Source organism: Sus scrofa, chromosome 9 (genome assembly GCF_054392235.1).
Source record: "Sus scrofa isolate SSC_HxYL_T2T_F1_AM1 chromosome 9, Sscrofa_HxYL_maternal_Yorkshire_Landrace_v2.0, whole genome shotgun sequence".
Taxonomy (NCBI): domain Eukaryota; kingdom Metazoa; phylum Chordata; class Mammalia; order Artiodactyla; family Suidae; genus Sus; species Sus scrofa.
Window position 1 is genome coordinate 33,748,819 of NC_139391.1, and position 21,203 is coordinate 33,770,021.

The window sequence follows — 21,203 nt, forward strand, 5'->3', positions numbered from 1 at the left end:
ATACTAGATGCTTGGAATTTATTTGAAATATTTAGTCCAAGAGGAAGAGAAATAAGTCTGATCATAAAAATAGTAGAATAAAAGAGAAAATCCCAGCTATTTCAGTTTATATGGGATGGAAAATTTTCGGTTTGGGGGAGGGGAGAGACTTAGTTCTAATTGTTTTTAATTCAAACATCAAGATGTATCCATTTAACATTTACTTAGTGCTGTGGATAGGGCCCTCTTTGATCTTCATAATAACACTGGTAGGTATTATTTCATTTTACAGACAATGAAACTGAAGATGACAGAAGTCAAGTGACTTGTTAAAAAGTGACATAACAAGAATGTATAGCAAGGAAGAAACCAACTCAGGTTTCTCTGATATTACTTCTATAAACTCTCAATAATCAAAGTAGTTTCAAGGAATGAAATAAATTCAAAACGGGTAAGGTTTCTACATTTGAAGATAAAAGTAACAGTATAAACTTTCTATAAGCCATTAGATTTGCAAGACAGAATAATACAGGTTAAGTACTTAAAGTAAATTAATTGCATTTAATTCAATACTCACAAAAAATAACTTAAACTTTGTAAGTTAATAACACTAAGTCTCAAATGACAAGTTGTTCAAATAAATTATTAAAAAAGTCTTTCACCTTTCACCGTTGAAATGCAATTGGTACCAATCATAAGAAAGCAAATTTTCTTTTCACCAAGTATATGAAACACTTTTATTCACAACCTATTTTCTAGGTGGAAAAATAAATTATGGGGAATACTCAGTAATACTCAATTTACTTACACATACTCACACAAACACACCACTGAGTTTTGGGTAAAGCTGGTTTTACACATATACATTGTGCTTATTTTTGTTAGTTTTTAAAAGAAATTAAGTATGGTATCTGAATACTTCAAAATATCCACAACTTTAACTCACTTCTTAAAACAAATCCATGATGCATGGTAGGTACAACTTTTCATTAATACTTTAAGTCTGAGAAAACCAAAATTGCAGGACAGTATTTCTTCAATTTGAGGGAAAACTAAGAAATTTTTAATGTAAGTCCTCCATTTATGAGCCATAGATAGATGAAATAAATACAACAAAGCTCCAAGAAAATTGGCACTGTAAGATAAGAATCCATAGCCATGTTAAAGCCTAAGCTTTTTACCAGATATATTTTAAAGAATGGTAAACCGGAACCCATGCAAAAATGAGCCATATTATAAAAGGTTCTAATAAGTTACAAAGCACACAAAATAAAATGATCATGATCATTGTACAACTATAAATGTAATAAATTCATTGAGTAATAAATAAATAAATAAATAAATAAATAAAATGATAAAGCCAACAACAACTGGTCTAGGAAAGAAGCAAAGGAGCACTATCTACACAGGATACAAAAGACTGTAAGGTAGATACAGCAAATGCATTGTCTTATTAAGACTAGTATTTGCGAAAAGCTTTAAAAGATCTAAAGATCTGCTCCAGTGAAGTAAAATTCACTAGAAAAGTCTCTACAATTAAATAGTGAATCAGAGATAATTCACCTAAGGCTTAGGGCAGGAATTCATCTTTCATGATCTATAACCTTTAGAAATTTCACTGTAAAAGATAAGACTGTTTTTTGGGGCTTCTGCAGTACTACTTAACAGGTAACTAGGTTTGTCAACAAAACAAACCAAGTCTTAAGCAATTTGTTTGTCTCTGTTAGCAAATGTTTATGAAAGTAATAAAACTATACTCTTAAAAATTATATGTTCCAGAGTATTTAATAATTCAGACTAGCCTTTCAGGAGGAAATGAATGCTATTCTGCTGTTATTTCTTTTTCCTCCAGAAGAGTAAATAAACTTTTCTTTGAAATGTTTCCCTGTAATGATTCCCAGTATTACTCAAGAAGTAATACTATCTCAAGAATAGGGAATTCCTCTATTAAGAATGAGAATTCTTCTTTCCCCATGATTTAGATTAATTAGCCTTTTCTCTTAGTTTAACAAAGAAATGCTTTTCAATTATGAATTAAAATGTCCCCAATCATTTGATACTCTTAGACATTTGGTAAAGCATATGAGAGATGAGCTACAAAACTACCAAGGCTACAGGAGCCTTGAAAGTCCAAACTAAACTTTATCAGATTATGAATTATCATTAAGTTTTAAGTACACTTCAAGAAAGCAGTTTAAAAGAAATTCAGTACACTTACTATTTGTTTCTTAAGCTCAGAACATAACATATTTTGATAAAGGGTTTCATAATTTTATGTTAGCAATTAGGGAGAAAAGACATTCTGTTGAAGAGATACTCAGTTCAAAGTAAAACATTTCATTGCTAATAGTCTGTATTAGCTTGTATGTCTTAAAAACTCTATCTTAATATTCTACACACACAAAGTGATAGCACTAATATTGTTAAAAGACAAATTTTTGGTTCAGTAGATGAAAAGGCATTTGTACTTGACAGAAGTGCTCCTCAGGGTCAATCTAACACTCCCATTAAAGGCCCTTAAGTTCCCGTTTAAGAAACACTAGACTATTTCAGAAAAAAACTTAAATCAACAAAACTGATACCTTTTACATAAAAATACTGTTACTGTCAATAATGTATATGTCAAAAATTTTACTGGAAATATTTGAAAAATAAGAAAAATTAGTCAATAAAGGTACACATGGCAACACAGGGTCAGATCAGCACACAATACACCATTTAAAAAAAACCTCCCATTCAAGTAAATTACTTGAATCCCTGGCAATTTTCTAAAGATACTATGTCTTGTTCAAAACTACTGGCTCTGAGGGGTTGGGGGACAACTTCATCCTCTGACAGCTGAGAATCAACATCTGGCTCTATTCTCTTCCAAATATATTACATTTGTATGTTATTCTGTAAGAAGGAAGTCACTTACAATTAAAAGGCACCACTGAGTATTTCATCCCATACAAGAGAAATAATTCTGAAAATTTTAACAACAGGATTCCTGGGAAGGCACTTAAAGCTAATTAGTTCAAAGAGGAGGCCCAAAAGTTAAAAGACTTCTTACTCATACTGCAGGCTCCTTAACACTATCTTCTTTGCTTTTACCACGTAACCTCTTGATCGTAACTTTCCCAATAAATTAAATACAAATTAAGAAAGGAAGGACGAGAAGGAACAAGCCCACACCCGAAGCTGAATGAGGCAAAGTATGCTTCCGAAACAAGTAAATGTTATGACTTCAAGAAGGTAAGAGAACTAGAAGGAATAAGAGTAAATAAAGCAAGTGTGGCTTGGGTATAATTGGGCTGTTGGCTTTAAGGAAGCAAAGTGAAGAGTTTCATGTATTTTATTTTTTTAAAGGTCATCTGTAAGTTCTTAGGTTGCTTATTCCACTTAAATAGTAAAGATGACAAAGACAATACCATTTAGTTAGGCTATAAATTGACAATTTGTACTATTTCATTTAAATTGCATGTTTTGGAATTAAATAAAAATGGGCAATATTCTTCAAGTTCAGAAGTTCAGATTCTAATGTTTAAAAATCTAAATGCTCTACAGTCATCCCTCAGTATACAAAGGCAATTGGGTCCAGGAGCCCTCGAGTATACCAAAACCTGCAAATGTTCAAGTCCCACAGTTGGCACTCCTATCCACAGGTTCTGTATCCATGGATACAGCCTCCTACCCACGGATATAGAAGCTCAACTCCATATTTACTGAAAAAGATCTATGAGCAGATCCACATAGTTCAAACCCAAGATGTTCAAGGTTTGACCATACTTATAATAAATTTAACATTAAAACATCATTCATAATGTTAAGTCAACACTGTTGGTATGCTCAGTACTTCTAAAACTTGGGAGGAGTATTCCAGGAAAATTATCCTTATCTATCAGACATTTAAGGGAAAAACTCCTCTCCACTAATATATCAATGTTTTAAAAAGTTGGATAAAATGATTTCCTTAAGAAGGCAATGTAAAACAGCAAAATTTTCTCTCAGCTCATTAAAAAAACAAACAAAAAAAACCCCATATAAACACCTTTAAAATGCTATTCTCCCTTAACGAATCTGTAATCACTCATTAAATAGATTCCACATCAAAAATCAGCCTTTACTTTAAATCCCAGTAAAATGCCTTTATTATGGAAAAGTAATCTATTTACTTTGCTCCATTCATACAATGAAACTAGGAATGTTACTGTGGTTGTGACTTGACTGTAAATGTGAACAGGGTTTTCATATCACTGGGATATTGGAATGTTTGAAAAACCTTCCATTGAAACGGAATGCACAAACAGCCCTGCTGCTATTCCAAAGATGCCTTCTACATGAATTAGAAAAAAAACGCTGTCCTGTCTTCTACTTTATTGCCAATAGTGGAAAAATTGTGATAATCAGCAACCTAACTGTATCAATGTAAATGGCACCCCTGAGTTGTGCATAGTTACACCCAAAGTTCTCCCATGAGTCCTTACTCTATTATTTTCTTCTCCTATATTATATACATATATATTATCTTAAGATATACATATCTTAACTAAATCCACAACATCAAAGTTCTCTTATGACCAAAAGAGGGGATGGTCCTCAGCAAAACTCCCCTTTTCACAAAATGACAGTTAAAAGATCATTACGTTTGCCACTAACAACAACAATGATGATGGTATAGCTTCAGTCCTGGTCCTGACTCTCTCATAAGGCTGTCTGATTTTCTGATTTTGAGACCATTAATACATGAACCTTGTTCTTTCAAATATAAATGGAATATTTTTAACTGATAGAATACAGAAAAACTTAAATTCACATTAAGAATATACATGCGATGCTGATTTATGCTTACTGACAATAATATTTAATAGTTTGAAAACAAAATAACCAGATATAATCTTTGCAATTCTAAACTTTTCAGATAAAGTATGTGCACAACATTTTGGCAGCTTTCACAGAAAACCACAGCTGAAAGTTGGAGTACTTTCAATACCCAGAAATGTATTTTATTTGCTGCATCAGAAAATCACTACCACAGAAGTCAAGGTCAATAAATATTCTTTCTAATTGTGCAGAGATGAATATAATGAGCTACAACATCCACAGACTACACTGCCAAATACTAAAACTGTTTAAAATCTTAAAAATTCCTTAAATTCCTGGTATAACTGAACTCTAAAAAACAAGAATTAAAATTTCCAAAAATAAATACCACTCTGACACTCAAGGGACATCTTTACTTTAAGGCCTTTGTCACAAATCTGAATCTTTATTGTTCTGAAATAAATGTTATAAACATAACTCAAAACAAAAACTTCAATATTCAGTCTCAGAAGAGGTGTGGCTCAATACCCATCACATGTAACAAGAAAACTTCCTTTAAAAAAAAGGAAAAAAAAAGTACTATGAGAAGTCTTTCATATGAATAAAAATGCACCCTTTAGATTTTTTTTTCCTCATCTCATTAGCTTGTTCACACGTGGAGATCAAAAGGTTTGCATTTTCTTCACAATTTCATTAGCTTGTACATGCGTGGGGATCAAAAGGTTTGCATTTTCTTCACAACAGTTCTTGCTATGACGTTTGACGAACTTTCTGCCACTCAACAAATTCATCAAGAAGAACAGGCCCTAGAAATAAAAGAAACAATTTTGCCAGAATTCAGTGAACTCTCCTCTCCAACTGTAAAACAACTCCCCACACACCCTATGATGATGATTGGGGCTGACCCTTCTCTTCTTCCGGTGTTTTGCTTCCAGCCTCCCTCTTCTACCTAATGGGTGCCTTCTTAGTCTTTTCCAACATAAGGGACTTTCCACAATAGGTATTTGTAGAAACCTCTTCTCAAGACTGAAGTGGTTCATAAATTCTCCAATGAGCAGGTCAATATTACCTAGTTAACCCCTTTTCCGACTGCCCAGAGCTTTCTGCCATTTAATAATCAAACAATTTGAAAAGTGTTTAATGCAGTATTTCTGTTACCTCATCAGGAAGTGTGTATGTTTGTTAAAGGAGTGGCCCTATTAGAGCCTATATATTGTTCCAGTAACCTATCTGGACCTAACAGGACCTATCTGAACACAAAGCAAGTACCTAATAAATACCTGACCTAAAAACTACTGTAAAAAGATATTTTTATATTACAGGGGTTTCAAATTCAAATTCATTTACTTATAGAAGTCAGACAGGCAATTATTTTATTTATCCTTTTTATAGTCATATCTGTGGCATATGGAAGTTCCCAGACTAGGGGTTGGATTGGAGCTGTAGATGAGACCTATGGCACAGCCACAGCAATACAGGATTCTTAACTCAAGTGAGTGAGCGAGGCCAAGAATCAAACCCACATCCTCACAGAGACAACATCAGGTTCTTAACCTACTGAGCCACTGTGGGAACTCCCAGATAGGCAAGTTAAATGAACTCAGAGTTTATTTTTTTGTAAATGTAGGAAAACTCATTACCACAAAGAATATGCTTGCCCTTTTCTCAAAACACAGAACCTTCTGGTGGCCTTACTTTTTCTCTTGCTTTTGATAGACGTATTTCTCTACTGTACAAAAAATAGCAGAGTAGCATAGTAATAAATGACAACTGAAAAGCAACCCAGATATTGGCATACTATGGACCAGCACATTGGAAAACAAGTCCAACATAAGCCACTACTTGGTTCCAGCCTAATTCAATAAATTCTAATTTTTCAAACAAATCCAGAAGCTATATTTTTACACAAAATCTGTTATAATGTTGACACAAAACATGAAACACATCTGCAGACCATATGTTTACTGACTGACAGTTTACTACTCCAAGGTATTATTTCTAAAAATATTAAATTTTATACTATTTTGTAGGGTGGAGACAATATACATAGGGAGAAATAATGTTGTCCCTTACTCAGTATTTTGTTTCTTCAGTGTCACAAAAATATGCCCATAATTTCAGTTTCCATTTATAGGAATGTATCTTTTTTATGTAACCCTTCACAACACTAAAACAATGCATTCAACCAAACTAATGGTGGGAAATTCATAGTTCTAGAGCATTTTTAATCTATCATTACTTCAAAGATCTATTTTATGGCATTCTGAATTTCCTGCTGAAGGGTATGGATATTTTAATTTGCAGGATTAAAAAATTGTAAATATTTCACTACATATTTACTCAATAATTTCTGAGGGAAGTTACTTTGATATTATTTGCCAATGGGGAACGGGTATTAAGATATTAACTTTAAAGCTTTTGCTATTGTAGCTGATGCTTTGCTTTCCTATTTTTAAAATCATGACTGCTCTTTTCTTATATAGAAAAATGCCAGGAAAGGCAGGAAAAAAGCAAAATTTTAGCTTCTAGCTATAGAAATTAGTCTAAATTTAGCTATAATGCTCTGCTACCAAGGAATCAAAAACATTTCATATACCAGCACAGATCTGATAATGTTGCTCTCTTATCTTCTCTATCTGCCTCCCCCCCACTTCCCACATAATTAAATAAGAACTTCTGTTAAGAAGTTTAAATTCTTTTTTTTTTTTTTTTTTTTGTCTTTTTAGGGCCACACCCACAGCACATGGAAGTTCTCAGATTGGGGGTGAACTGGAGCTGTAGCTGCCGGCCTACACCACAGCCACAGCAATGCTAGATCCCCAACCCACTTAGCGGAACCAGGGATCAAACCAGTGACCTCATGGATACTAGTCAGGTTTGTTACCACTGAGCCACAACAGGAACTTTGAGGAAGTTTAAATTCTTTATGGTAATGCAACATAGATGTATGTTCTCAATAGTTTTAAGAATTTTATTTTCATGGTAAAACATTACATTATACTTACAAGCACCATCTTCATCATAGTTACTAAGATCGGCGTGGACAGTTCTGCTGAATTCTAATACATTGTACCACTGATCTTTGTTCATAACACGATACTTTGATTGCTGTACAGAACAAACATTTATTAGGACTTGACTTCAATAAATGTAATTATAACACCTTTTTGGTGATTTCATCTCTCCCCATTTATTCCTCTTTTATTTATTTGTGTTACTAAGAAAATCCTCAGGAGCATTCAGATGTTAACATTATCAAAGTTATTTTTCCCTTTATTTTTCTTTCATTCCTGAGAAATAAAAAGAGCATCAAGGGCACTAATAGCAAGGGTAAAACTTAATAAATTTTTATCAATGCATATGCTTGTATAATCACCAATGAGATAAAAAATATATAACATTTCTTATATCCAGTAAGTTCCCTCCTTCTGCTTCTCATTAAATCATTTCTTCGCACAAAAATTAGTGTTAAGCCTCATTTGGAAGGTGGCATCTTTGGAGGCAATGAAAAGGGTTCAAATCCTAGTTCTGCTACTTAGCCCTTGGAAAGTTATGTAACAACAGAACATACTTCCTCACTGGCTAAGAGGGAATAAAACACAATTCAAATGCTGCTGGTCAAACACTCTTCACATAACACTGCCTGAAAACACTTAGTTCTCTCAGCTCCTTTTAGAGGAGAATATTTAAAATTCAGTCGTATTTATTTCTGCCCCAACTTCTAATATGAGGAAAATTGACAAAAAAATACAACAAAGAGTCTACTTTATTAGGCTTAAAGACATAAAGTGTACACAAAACCCATTCACATAAAACCTTTTCATACCACTGTCTCTTATCACAAGCTTTAAATAAAACTACTCTGGGGAACCTGCTATAATAATCAGCTTTATGAGAAATTACTTTAGAAGCAAAAGCATCCATATTCAAGAAATGATGAGAAGTACCAAAAAATTTAAAATTGAAAAGTCACGGAAGCAGAAAACCAAAGAAAGCAATGGAAAAAAGGACAGTATCTTCTTCAAAAGCACTTCTATCATAGCACTTCAGGATCTTAGGTGCTGTGATAAACCCTCTAAAAGAATATTTTCTTGATAAATTCAGCATACATTTCTCAGTAATCACTATATTTAAGTACAGTCTCATATTTGTGGACATAAAATATTAAAAGCTTTATTCTAATTCTTTAGCTTGAGCCCAAGTTTTAATATTATTATCAGTTTTCTTATGTTGATTTAGCCTAAAACCCTGTGTAACAGAAAGTGATTGAGAAGCTTGAGATTTGTGCACTGGCATCAATTCTCTTCCGCAAAAACCAAAGCAGCTAATTTTACATAAAGAACATCTATGCTAAAATATATTTCTTGAAATTTTCATCATTTTTTTTGGGGGGGGGGAGTGGGTGGGTTGGAGGTACAAGGCATGGAATAAAAATAATTTATGTACAGAATATATTAATGAACATGAACTCACATCTAAAAATGACAGCAGAGGAGTTCTCAAGAGGCTCAGCGGGTTACGAACCTGACTAATATCCACGAGGATGCAGGTTCAATCCCTGGCCTCACTCAGTGGGTTAAGGATCTGGCATTGCTGTGAGCTATGGCGTAGGTCACAGACATGGCTTGGATCTCCCACTGTTGTGGCTTTGGAGTAGGCTAGCAGCTGTAGCTCTGATTCGACTCAGCCTGGGAACTTTCATATGCAGTGGGTGTGGCCCTAAAAAGCAAAAATAAAATAAAATAAAAATTACAGCAAATATGTACCCATTTTAACAAATTTTCAACAATTTAAGCAGATTTTTTTAAAAAGCACAATACTAAAAAATCTACTTGTTCCCTTCCCTTGTGGTGCAGTGGGTTAAGGATCTGGCATTGTCAGTACAGTAGCGCAGGTTGCTTAGACCCCCTAGCCTGGGAACTTCCACAAGTCATGGGTGATGAGGAAAAAAAAAAAAACCAACAACAACAATAAAACAATAAAACCACGACCAAAACAAAAACTACTTTTTTTTTTCTTCAGTTAAAGGTATATTTCCAATCAGATTAAGGTTTAAAATATTATTTTCAAAGTAAAAATACATACCTCCAGGTACTGGTAAAATACTGAAAACAGTGGCCATGTCCTCCCAAGCAGAAGAGCTAACATAGACTTAGCAGTATCAATATCAAGGCTTCTCTGATCTTTGTCCTAAAATATAAGTTAAAAAAATTTTCTAAATGTGGTCTCAAGTCTAAAAAAATACATTAAAGCTGCAAACACTGAAACTCCACCTACCCTTGCAAAATCAAAGGCATATCTGTAGATATTCTTAAATGAAGAAATGTCATTCAACTGTGAGCGCAGAAAGTCAAATTTGTTCTGTAACTTTTCTGTGCAGTCACATCTTAAATTAAAAAAAAATCAAACATTATATAATTAAGAAAATTAAATAAAAGCATCTTTGGGGGTTAGAAATAATGCAATTAAAGAAAAAAGTGAGCACATCTATGAAATTAATTGAAGTTTAAAATTCTCTGATTCACAAATTTAGAATAACAAACTTGTTGACTTGAATCTACCAATGCAATAAAAAAAGGAAAAGGGGAAAAAAGAGTCAAAGTTCACTCCGATAACCTTTCTTTTAAAAAAAAAAAATACAACTCAATCAAAAAACTCCAATAAAGTCACAAATATTTGATGAAAAATTTCAGTTTATTAAAATATGCTTTCAACACAAATAAAGGTAAGATGGCAGAACAAAGTTAATCAGCTGTCTGACACAAATGTCACTGGAAAGTTCTTGGGCACCAGCTTGGCAAAAGAGATTAGCCATGATTGGTTTTAAAATTTTAGCATATAACCCAGAGGAAAATAAATTTCATTAGTGATTCAGTCATAAATTCAAATACCTACATTTTTAGTAAACAAAAAAACCCACAATAAATCAGTGACAGAATCTAACTTCACATGAGGTACATATACAAAAGAAGGCAAACAAGTTATATATGTTATTTCTAAAGACATTAAATTTAAGAAGCTAAAGAGATGGAATGCTCAAAAATATTTACTGTTTTTCTGACTTTCTCTGGGTTGATATAGTACACTATTTAGCAAGAAGCAAGGCAAACAAAACCTTTCAAAATTGGCACACATCTCCAGTCTCATCTCTTGCCAGGTCCCAATATCCTTAAAATATAACTGTGATTTATATTTATTTCACTTACCATTCCTAAATGCCATAGTTACGCTTTAGCACACATTATTTTACCTACTTGATATGCTATTCCTTCTAACATTTTGACAAAATACTACTCTTCAAAACCTAAATCACATTTAGCCCTCTTTGAGATCAATCCAACGCCCTTCAATAAAATTGTGTCTTGTCTACAGTAAACAACAGTATTCCACTCAAAACTGAATTTCGGCACTCATTACGTAGACACCTAGCATTCTCAGATTTAACCAAGACTTTCACTATTATAAATCAACAATGTGATGTGCAGTAATTTATAATTTTATTAAGGTGTAAATATTTTCAATAAATTTCTAATGTTGTTTAGGCATTCTTAGAATAAACCAAACTAAATCATGTTAGCTGTTTTATACATTATTAGGTATTTTGCTATGTTCATAAGTGAGACTGGCTTGTAAATTTTATACTTTGCTAGTTTTGTAAGAAACTTATAGCATAAGCCTCAAAAAAAAAAAAATAAGAAATGAGAACTACTACCTTGTTTTCTGAAAAGTTTACTAAACATTGGAATTAGGATTTGTCCAAACTCAATAGCAGAAACCTAGGCCTTTTCATTGAGGAAAAGAAAACCTTCTAACTACTAAATCAGCATTTTTAATGGCTTATTTTAAGGCCGTTCAGATTTTCCATTTCTTTTTAATCAGTTTTGGTCATTTATATACTTTTCTGATTATTTCACATATTTTATTTAAATATGCCAATTAAAATATTTAAAACATTTTCTAATATGCATTATATATTTTTGCCTTTTCTTTCTTTTTTTGATCACCCTGCCAAAATTTCTTAATTTTCTCAATTATAGCTTTTTAAAATTTTACTGATATCTGGACATCTTTTTATCTCCTTTCTTTTCTCTCTGGGTTGATTCTTTTTCTAGCTTCTCAAATTAGATACTAGTTTGTTTGGTTTCAGGCTTTTTTTCTCATTTAATGTAGCATTTAAGGCTTTAGACTTTCCTCTAAGTACAATTTAGCTTTAGCCACAGTTTTTTAAGTATTGATTTGATTAATCACTTGTAAATGATGCCTTGACAAAAATGGTTTTGGAAGAATGGTAGGGATAAGTCTTGCTAGAATAGGTTTAAAAAAGAATGAGACAAGAGAAACTGGAGAAAATAAGTATAGATAATTGCTTTCAAGAGAGTCTGGTTCTAAAATAGAGCATAGATATAGGATAGGGAAGCAGGGCAGAAGGTTTGCTTTAAAAGAAAAAATAGATACAAGAAATAACTTCTGCTTCTAGAAAGATAAAGTAAATGTTCTTTTTTCCTATCTCTCCTGCTAATTCAACTAAAAGCCCTAGACATTATATACAAAACAAACATAAGACTCTGAAAGACCCTGAGAAACAATACAGTAGTATGTTCCCTGGGTTTTCTTTTTGCCTCATCTATCCCAGATTTGGAGCTGAAGGAGTCAGCAAAACGGAAATGCCAATAAGGGGAGACCAAGGGGGAAAAAAAAAAAAATCCCAACATAAGCCGCTCTTCCTTTAGCCAAAAGCAATCAGCCTAGCGAGACATAAAACATTAGGGAAAAAACACTCTTCTCCAGTCAAAACCACAGGAAAAGCTGTGGCTCAACCCTCATCAATGTCAGCAAAGACTGTATGGGGACCTGAATAGCCTACCCTCCAGGATACGGATAGGGAGGCTGCCCTCTCAAATTTCTGCAGTGTCAGTGGAAACTACACGGGGAACATAAACTTTCACTTCCACCAGGTAGAAACAAGCAGCCAATCCTCCTCTGCCCTAGGGTAGTGTCAGAGGAGAATTTAAGAAGAGTCAGAGCTTTTACCATCACTACAGGAACAAGGGCACCACCCCAATAGTGTCAAAGGAGATTGTGGGGAATAAGAAAATATGAGTGGAGACCTAGTAGAGATCTAAAACTCTACTGCCTGTTACTAGTCATGAGGACTTCCCTCCTTGGATGTCAAAGAGGGTAGAGTGAGGAATTTCAATTACCTGCATCAGGAAGCAAGGCAGTGGCCTCCACTTCTCCTGTTGAAGTGGTATTAGACGAAGCTAGCTAAAACAGAAGACTTAAATAAAATCCAGAGTTTCATAACCTAATTCTCAATCTTCCAAGGTTTCAATTAAGAAAAAAAAAAAAAAAAAAAACTTGCCAGAGCAAGAACCAAGATCTCAAACAGAATGCAAAAGACAATCAATAGATGCAAACACTGAAGTAACAGATGTTTAGAATCACTTGACACAGATTTTTTTTTTAAGGGCTGCACTTATGGCATATGGAGGTTCCCAGGCTAGAGGTCTAATTGGAGCTACAGCTGCTGGCCTATGCCACAGCTCCAGCAACACCAGATCCAAGCAGCGCCTGCAACCTACACCACACCTCACAGCCACACCGGATCATTAACCTACTGATCAAGGCCAGGGACTGAATGCACAACCTCATGATTCCTAGTCGGATTTGTTTCCGCTGTGCCATGACGAGAACTCCTTGACACAGATTTTAAAGCAGCTGTTATAAAAAATGTGTCAATAAGCAATCTTGAACAAATTAAAACAAATGAAAAGATAGGCTGTATCAGCAAAGAAATAGAAGTCTAAGGAAAGAAATACATTAAAAAAGAACCAAATGGAAATTTTTGAATTGTAAAATAAGGGCAGACTTAAGCCCTAATATATCAATAATTGCATTAAGTATAGTCTAAACTTACAGATTATAAGACAGAGACTGGCAGAGTACATTTTTAAAAAAAGGACCCAACTCTATGCTATTTAGAAGAAACTGGCTTCAAATATAACAATATAGGCAGATCGAAAGTAAAAATGTTATAGAAACATTAATCAAAGGAAGGAGTGGCTACATTAACATCAGCTAATGTAGACTTCAGAGCAAAGAAAATTATCAGAAGAGAAACATTACATAATGACAAAAGGTCAATCCACCAAGAAGATGTGACAATCCTAAATGTGTGCACCGGACAAGAGAGCTGCAAAATGTGAAGCAAAAACTTATAGAACCCAAAAGGGAAAAAACAAATCCACATTTGTAGTTAAAAATTTCAACACATCTGTCTCAGCAATCTCAGCAAACATATAGAAGAATTCAACTACACCATCAATGGGATCAAATGGACATTAATAGAACATTCTACTCGATGGCAACAAAATACTTATTCTTTTTAATCCTGAACCATAAAACAAAACTTGATAGATGTGAAAGAAATGAAATCACACTTTTCAAAAGTTTCTGACTTTTGAAACCAAACCAGAAATAACAGGACAATAACAGCAAAATCTCCAAACACTTAGAAAATAAACAAATAACTCCTAAATAGTTCCCAGGTGAATGCAAGTTTCACTGAAAACCAAAAAATACTGAACTTAATAAAAATGAAAAAAGATACCAAATTTCGTGAAACACAAAGCAGTGTTGAGAGGGAAATTTATAGCAATAAATACAAATATTAGAAAAGACAAAAAGTCTCAATCAATAAAGCCCCTACCTTGGGAATTTAGAAAAAGAGAAAAGTAAACTGAACACAAGTAGGAGAAGGTAAAGAATTAAGAGCAGAAATCAATAAAATTGAAAAGAAAAATCCAACAAAAATTAATGAAACAAAGATGTGATTCTTTGGAAAAGATCAATAAAATAGACAAGTCTCTATTAAGAATGATGAAGAAAAAATACAAAAATTACCAATATCAAGAATGAAACAAAGGCTATCACTACAGACCTGCAAATATCAAAAGGATATAAACTTGAAAACATTAGATGAAATGGACCAATTCCTTAAAAAAATACAACACTCATAATATTAAATACTGGCATATACAACTATTAAATTATTAAAAAAAAATTGAATTCAAAAGTTAAAAACAAGGAGTCCCCGTTGTGGCGCAGTGGTTAACGAATCCGACTAGGAACCATGAGGTTGTGGGTTCGGTCCCTGCCCTTGCTCAGTGGGTTAACGATCCGGCGTTGCCGTGAGCTGTGGTGTAGGCTGCAGACGCGGCTCGGATCCTGCGTTGCTGTGGCTCTGACACAGGCCGGTGGCTACAGCTCCAATTAGACCCCTAGCCTGGGAACCTCCATGTGCTGCAGGAGCGGCCCAAGAAATGGCAAAAAAAAAAAAAAAAAAAAAAGACAAAAAAAAAAAAAAGTTAAAAACAAATCAACAGGCTCCAATGGTTCCACTGGACATTTCTACCAATCTTTTGAAGACCAATGCTACAGCTTCCTTCAAAAAATAAAGTATAAGGTGGAGTTCCCGTTGTGGCGCAGTGGTTAACTGGTTAACGAATCTGACTAGGAACCATGAGGTTGCGGGTTCGATCCCGGCACTGCTGTGAGCTGTGGTGTAGGTCGCAGATGCAGCTCGGATCCCGAGTTGCTGTGGCTCTGGCGTAGGCCGGTGGCTACAGCTCCAATTAGACCCCTAGCCTGGGAACCTCCATATGCCGTGAGAGCGGACCAAGAAATTGCAAAAAGACCAAAAAAAAAAAAAAAAAAGTATAAGGTAAAACTTGCTAATTCATCTTATAAAGCCAGTATTACCTGACACCAAAACCAAACAAAGACAGTATTAAAAAAAATTATCATGAGGAAAAAAATTTATAGCTCTGTATAGAAATGGACTTACTGTGGTGATTATTTTGTAATTGAATCATTATGTTATATTTCTGAAACTAATAAGGTTATATGTCAATTATAATCAATAAATAAGAGAAATAAAATTAGACCAACATCCCTCATGAATGCCTAACAAAATATCAGCAAATAGAATTAAGCAGTACATAAAAATAATTATACACCATGATCAAGTAAGATTTATTCCAAGTATGCAAGACTGATTCAATACTCAAAAATCAGTGTAATCACAGTAATAGGCTAAAAAAAAGCACTACATGTTTTATATGATTTAATGCAGAAAAAGTATTTAAAATATTTAACATCCATTAAAACTCACAGAAAAACAGGAATAGAGAATTCCCTCAACTTGATAAAGAGCACCTACAAACAATCTACCAGTACCATACTTGATGATAAAAGACTCACATTTTTCCTCTTTAACACTGGGAGCCAAAAAAGGATGTCCACTATTAACCGCACTTATTCAACATAGTAGTAGCAGTTTGAGCCAATGCAATATGTCAAGGAAAGGAAATAAAAGACATACAAACCAGAAAAGAAATAAAACTGTCACTATTTCATGTCATATGATTTTGACATGTCTGTGTAGAAAACTCAAAGAATACACACAAAAAAACTCAGAATAAGTGAGTTCAGCAAGGTCACATGACACAGGACATAAAAATCACTTATATTTCTATTTATTAGTAATGAACATGTGGATGCTGAAATTAAACACATAATTTACAAAGCTTCAAAATAAATATGAAATATTTAGGCTCAATTCTTACCGAACATGTACAGGACTCATAGACTGTGAAAGAAACCAAACACTTAAAAAAATGGAGACATATGAATCTTTCATGAATTGGAAAAATCAAAATAGTAAAGATGTCAATTTTCCCCAAATTTATACACAGTTTAACAAGAATCTCAGTAAGATTTTTTTTTTGTAGATTCAGAGATTATTCTAAAATTTTCAGAAAAGCAAAGAAACTACAATAGCTAAAATAATTTTGAAAACAAAAGATGATCTTAAGACTTATTTATTAGGACATAACTATAGTAATCCAGGCTGTGTAGTAGTGGAAAAAGATAAAGACACAGACCAAGAGAACAGAGAACCCAGAAACAGACCATTTAAAAATGACCAAATGATTTTTGACACGGGTGTAAAAGCAATTTGATGGAAGAAAGCTTTTTCAACAAATGGTACTGGTGCCAGTGGACATCAATAGATAAAGAAATAAACCAAAATCTAAGTCTCATACCTTTTAAAGAAATCAACTCAAGATGCATTATTGATTTAAAAGTAAAATGTAAAAATATGAACCTTCTAGAAAAAAATTCTCAGGCTCTAGGGCTAGGCAAAGAATTCTTACACTTGACACCAAAAGCACATTAAACTGGATAACACCAAAATTTAAAACTTTTGTTCAGCAAAAGTCTGCGTAAAAGAATGAAAACACAAGCTACAGAGAGAGCGAAAATATTTGTAAATCACATATTCAATTAAGAACTTAAATCCAGAATTATAGAGAAAACTCTCAAAACTCAACATTAAAAAAATGTATCAACTATATCTCTTACCCTCTCTTTGCTATTTTCCTCAGATACTGTAGGTATTTCCATTTTATGCACACCTATCTTCTTTGTAGCTCATCTATTGAGTTTTAAATCTTTTATACTTTTCACTTTTATAAATTTAATTATCTGAAATCTGATCATCTGAGACCATTCCTCTTTTTTAAAACACATTAAATGTAATTATTTTATATTGAGGCTGTAATAATTCAAAATACTAGCCTTAAGAGTCTGTCTGAAGTTTAAGATCTGTTTCCCCAAACAGTTTGACTGCTAAACTGATGATCACTGATCATTTTATAGCAGAAATTGAGGCTTCTGTTTAAAATGCATTCCCGTACAGAAGAACTTCTTCCTCTAAACACATGGAAGAAAATAATTACCTGGGACAATTTTAAAACACATTTGTGGATGGTGTTAAAAACTAAATTCCAGTCCTCAATTGGCATGATGAAGTCTTTAGGAATTTCTTGAGTAGAAGCCCTTTGCCTCCAACTGCATGCAGAACCAAGGTTTGGCCTCAGTGATTTACTGTTTACTGTGGAAGTTACTGGTCTGATTCTCACCCTACCCAGGCCTTGCAATTTATCTCCAGTTCCCAATACATATGAGAGGTTAAGAGCCAGATCCTAGGTGACTAAGAATAGGTAGGTATCTTCAGAGTATATGCCAGCTCCATTGATCTCTTTGTAATCACCATCTCTGAGAATTTCTAGCCTCTGATTATTTTCCTTAATTTATAGTCAAGTAATGCTTTTTAAAAGATGTTTTTATATTTTATCCAACATTTGGTGTTTAATATGAGAAATAGTTTGGTTGCACATTTAGGATGCCACAACTGCCGGAAACAGAAATTAAAATTTGGTTAAGTTAATCATCTAATTTGTCACGGGCCTGGTTCCTGACGTATGAATGAGTGTACAAAATGTTTCAAGCAGGGAGTTCCCGTCGTGGTACAGTGGAAACGAATTCAACGAGGAACCATGAGGTTGTGCTTTCAATCCCTGGCCTCACTCAGTGGGTTAAGGATCCAGCATTGCCATGAGCTGTGGTGTAGGTTGCAGACACGGCTTGGATCTGGCATTGCTGTGGCTGTGGCGTAGGCCAGCAGCTATAGTTCCAATTAGACCCCTAGCCTGGGAACTTCCATATGCTATGGGTGCAGCCCTAAAAAGGACAAAAGGACAAAAAAAAAAAAAGTTTCATGCAGAAACAAGAAAATATTTACTACCACTTATTAGAAATTTATTACTTAATATTTCAATAAGTGGCTTCTATTGGTACAAAAATTCCTCACTATGTGAAAAAGTTTCAATGAAAGTTGAAAATGCGTTAATATCTACCAGAAGAATATGCAAAAGAAACAAATTCTCAGATTATATGCTACTATAATATCATTTAAAATTGGGACATGGGAGCTCCCATCGTGGTGCAGAGGTTAATGAATCTGACTAGGAACCATGAGGTTGCAGGTTCAATCCCCGGCCTTGCTCAGTGAGTTGGGGATCTGGTGTTGCCATGAGCTGTGGTGTAGGTCGCAGATGCAGCTCGGATCCTGTGTTGCCATGGCTCTGACGTAGGCTGGTAGCTATAGCTCCGATTAGGTCGGTGGCTACAGCTCTGATTAGACCCGCAGCCTGGGAACTTCCACATGCCGCAGAAGCAGCCCTTGAAAAGGCAAAAAGACAAAAAAAAAATTAAAAAAAAATAAAATTGGGACATGAAGTCTTCAATATCTCCAGAGTTATCAACTGAGAATATTCAGAAGGTACTGGTAATAGAAGTAACTAGTTACATGTACTCCCTTCCCTGCCATGATCTATCTTAAATAGGGACCTCATATTCTTTGTAGCTATTGAAGCAATGCTTTAATGCTTTGCACTTTGTTTTTCTTTTTTAGTGATGTGACTCACATTTTCACACAAAATCTCCTGCAGAATTTTAACAGACTTGCAATTGAGGAGCGCAAACAAATTAAAGATACCTCCCTATTTTCAAAAGTCTTTTCTCCAGCTACCACCAGAGTTTGAAAATCATAATCATGCCATTAACACAGGGAACACAGAAAAGCATTCCAAAATTATTTGTGAAATAAAAGTATGAATACCAAAAATAAACCGCAAAATAGATGATATATTTATTTAATTACAGAAAGTTTCAAAATTCCTATCTGGGGAAAGGGTAGTGGAAATTGTAGTTCCAACAAAACTGTAAAGTGCATAAGTAGTGAATGACAAGGAGATAAGAATCCAAGAGATTACGATCTTTCCCAAATATTTTACATTCCATAGGTACACGAAGCAACAATATTACTTAAGATGTGATCTCAATAAGCTTAAGACAGAGATAAAGAACGATGTTTCAAGTCAAAGAGAGACCTGTTAAAATTCCAATTTCTCCACTTTCAGTATTTGGCTTTAGGCAAATTACTTAAACTTTTTTGGTCTGTTTCCTCATTTTAAAACCACAAAAACAGTAAAAGACAACCATGAGATTGATTGAGAATCATGCATTAAATGCACAGCACAGTTCTTAGCTTGATATGCCCCTCTTTGAGACAAATGGCTTAAAAATCATCTACACATTGGTGGCTCTGTACAAAGCATTTCATATGATTCTTAATGGCTTATCTAAATTTTTAGTAGACAAAGAATCTAAAAGAAAAACTGCAATTAATGTTTTCTTATAGAAGAGCAAAAAAAAAAAACACCAAGATCACAAACTTCCACATTTATTACCAACATCAAAAAGATTGTGAATGGACCTAGCAAAACCAGTGAACATGCCCAAGGAGTTACTAAAACACAATTCTTATATTTTAACCTAGCCCCCAAATAGACTCACAAGAGTTAATAATGATGCCTCTTGGGAAGTATAGAAAAGAATGTGTCCCCTGAACTAAAAAGAAATGCATATTAAAGTAGGTACAGCATGGAAAGTAAGAATAGCATGTTTCTGAGTAACAATCAAAACCACACAGGGAGTTCCCAATGTGGCATAGCAGTAATGAACCAGACTGATAGCCATGAGGATGCAGGTTCCATCCCTGGCCTTGCTCAGTGGGTTAAGGATCTAGTGTTGCCATGAGCTGTAGTGTAGGTTGCAGACACAGCTTGGATCCTGTGTAGCTGTGGCTGTGGTGTGGGCTAGCAGCTGCAGCTCCAATTTGACCCTTAAGTCTGGGAACTTCCATATGCTGCAGGTGTGGCCATAAAAATAAATAAATAGAATCACACAGATTTTAGGGAACACTGGCATTATATGATAACAATCTCCAAGGCCACTGGAGTGGAAATGGGTTTAAATTTCAACATTAGTATTTGAAAATTAATTTCTTGAGTATTGGTAAACATATAATTAACACGTTAGGCCTCTGAATTTCTCCTTCATTAAAGACCTTTAAAATGAATAGAAATTTTCATTTATGTATTAGATCTAAGTGAGGTTCTCTTCTTTAATCAGTAAGTCCCAATAAGAATGCTGTAACACACTGACATATAACAGAAAGAATTTTATTCACAAAGTCATGGATTTAGGACTTTGTCTGAATCAGGTCTATCGACTAGAATCATACAATTAATCCATCTCGGGGAGTATCTGGAAATGTGGAGAGAGGGCATTTTGAAATTGTCAAAATGACCCTGGGAGAGAGCAAAGAAGAATGCTAGTGGCAGTTAGTACTTGGGCCCAAAATGCTAATTAAGCGAATGATAATCACATGCCACACACATTGTAGCATCCAATCTACTCAACTCTTCCACCCCTACCAAAAAAATTATATAAATGTTTCCCTCCTCCCTCCTAAAGAAAGTGAAGCCAGTCAAGCCTTTACTCTTCAAAGTCCATGGCTCATCATGGAGACCACAAGGTGTACAACTTGTGGTCTCCTGGCAGATAGCTTAGTTACTATTATTCTTGTCAGATGCTATCCTTTTGCTTCTTTTTTTCATTATCATAACCAAGTACAGTCTTTTCAAAGTTCTATGCTCACAATTTTCTCT

General features: G+C 34.2%; 1 protein-coding gene and 1 long non-coding RNA gene across 3 annotated transcripts in view; both read right to left on the reverse strand.

Moving 5' to 3' along the window:
* Window positions 1–686: 686 nt before the first annotated feature.
* Window positions 687–21,203, reverse strand: part of DCUN1D5 (defective in cullin neddylation 1 domain containing 5) — a 33,401-nt gene continuing 12,884 nt past the window's right edge. For both annotated transcript variants that reach the window (XM_021062715.2, XM_003129809.5), the window contains 4 exons: window positions 10,060–10,168; window positions 9,868–9,972; window positions 7,788–7,890; window positions 687–5,588 (listed from right to left, as the gene is read on the reverse strand). In XM_021062715.2, coding sequence (XP_020918374.1) covers window positions 5,533–5,588; window positions 7,788–7,890; window positions 9,868–9,972; window positions 10,060–10,168 — 373 coding nt within the window. In that variant the 3' untranslated portion in view covers window positions 687–5,532. The remainder of the gene's footprint in view (window positions 5,589–7,787; window positions 7,891–9,867; window positions 9,973–10,059; window positions 10,169–21,203) is intronic.
* Window positions 11,862–18,870, reverse strand: LOC146399832 (uncharacterized). The gene is made up of 2 exons (XR_014815141.1): window positions 15,098–18,870; window positions 11,862–13,282 (listed from the first exon to the last, which is right to left on the reverse strand). It is a non-coding gene; the product is annotated as an uncharacterized LOC146399832 (long non-coding RNA).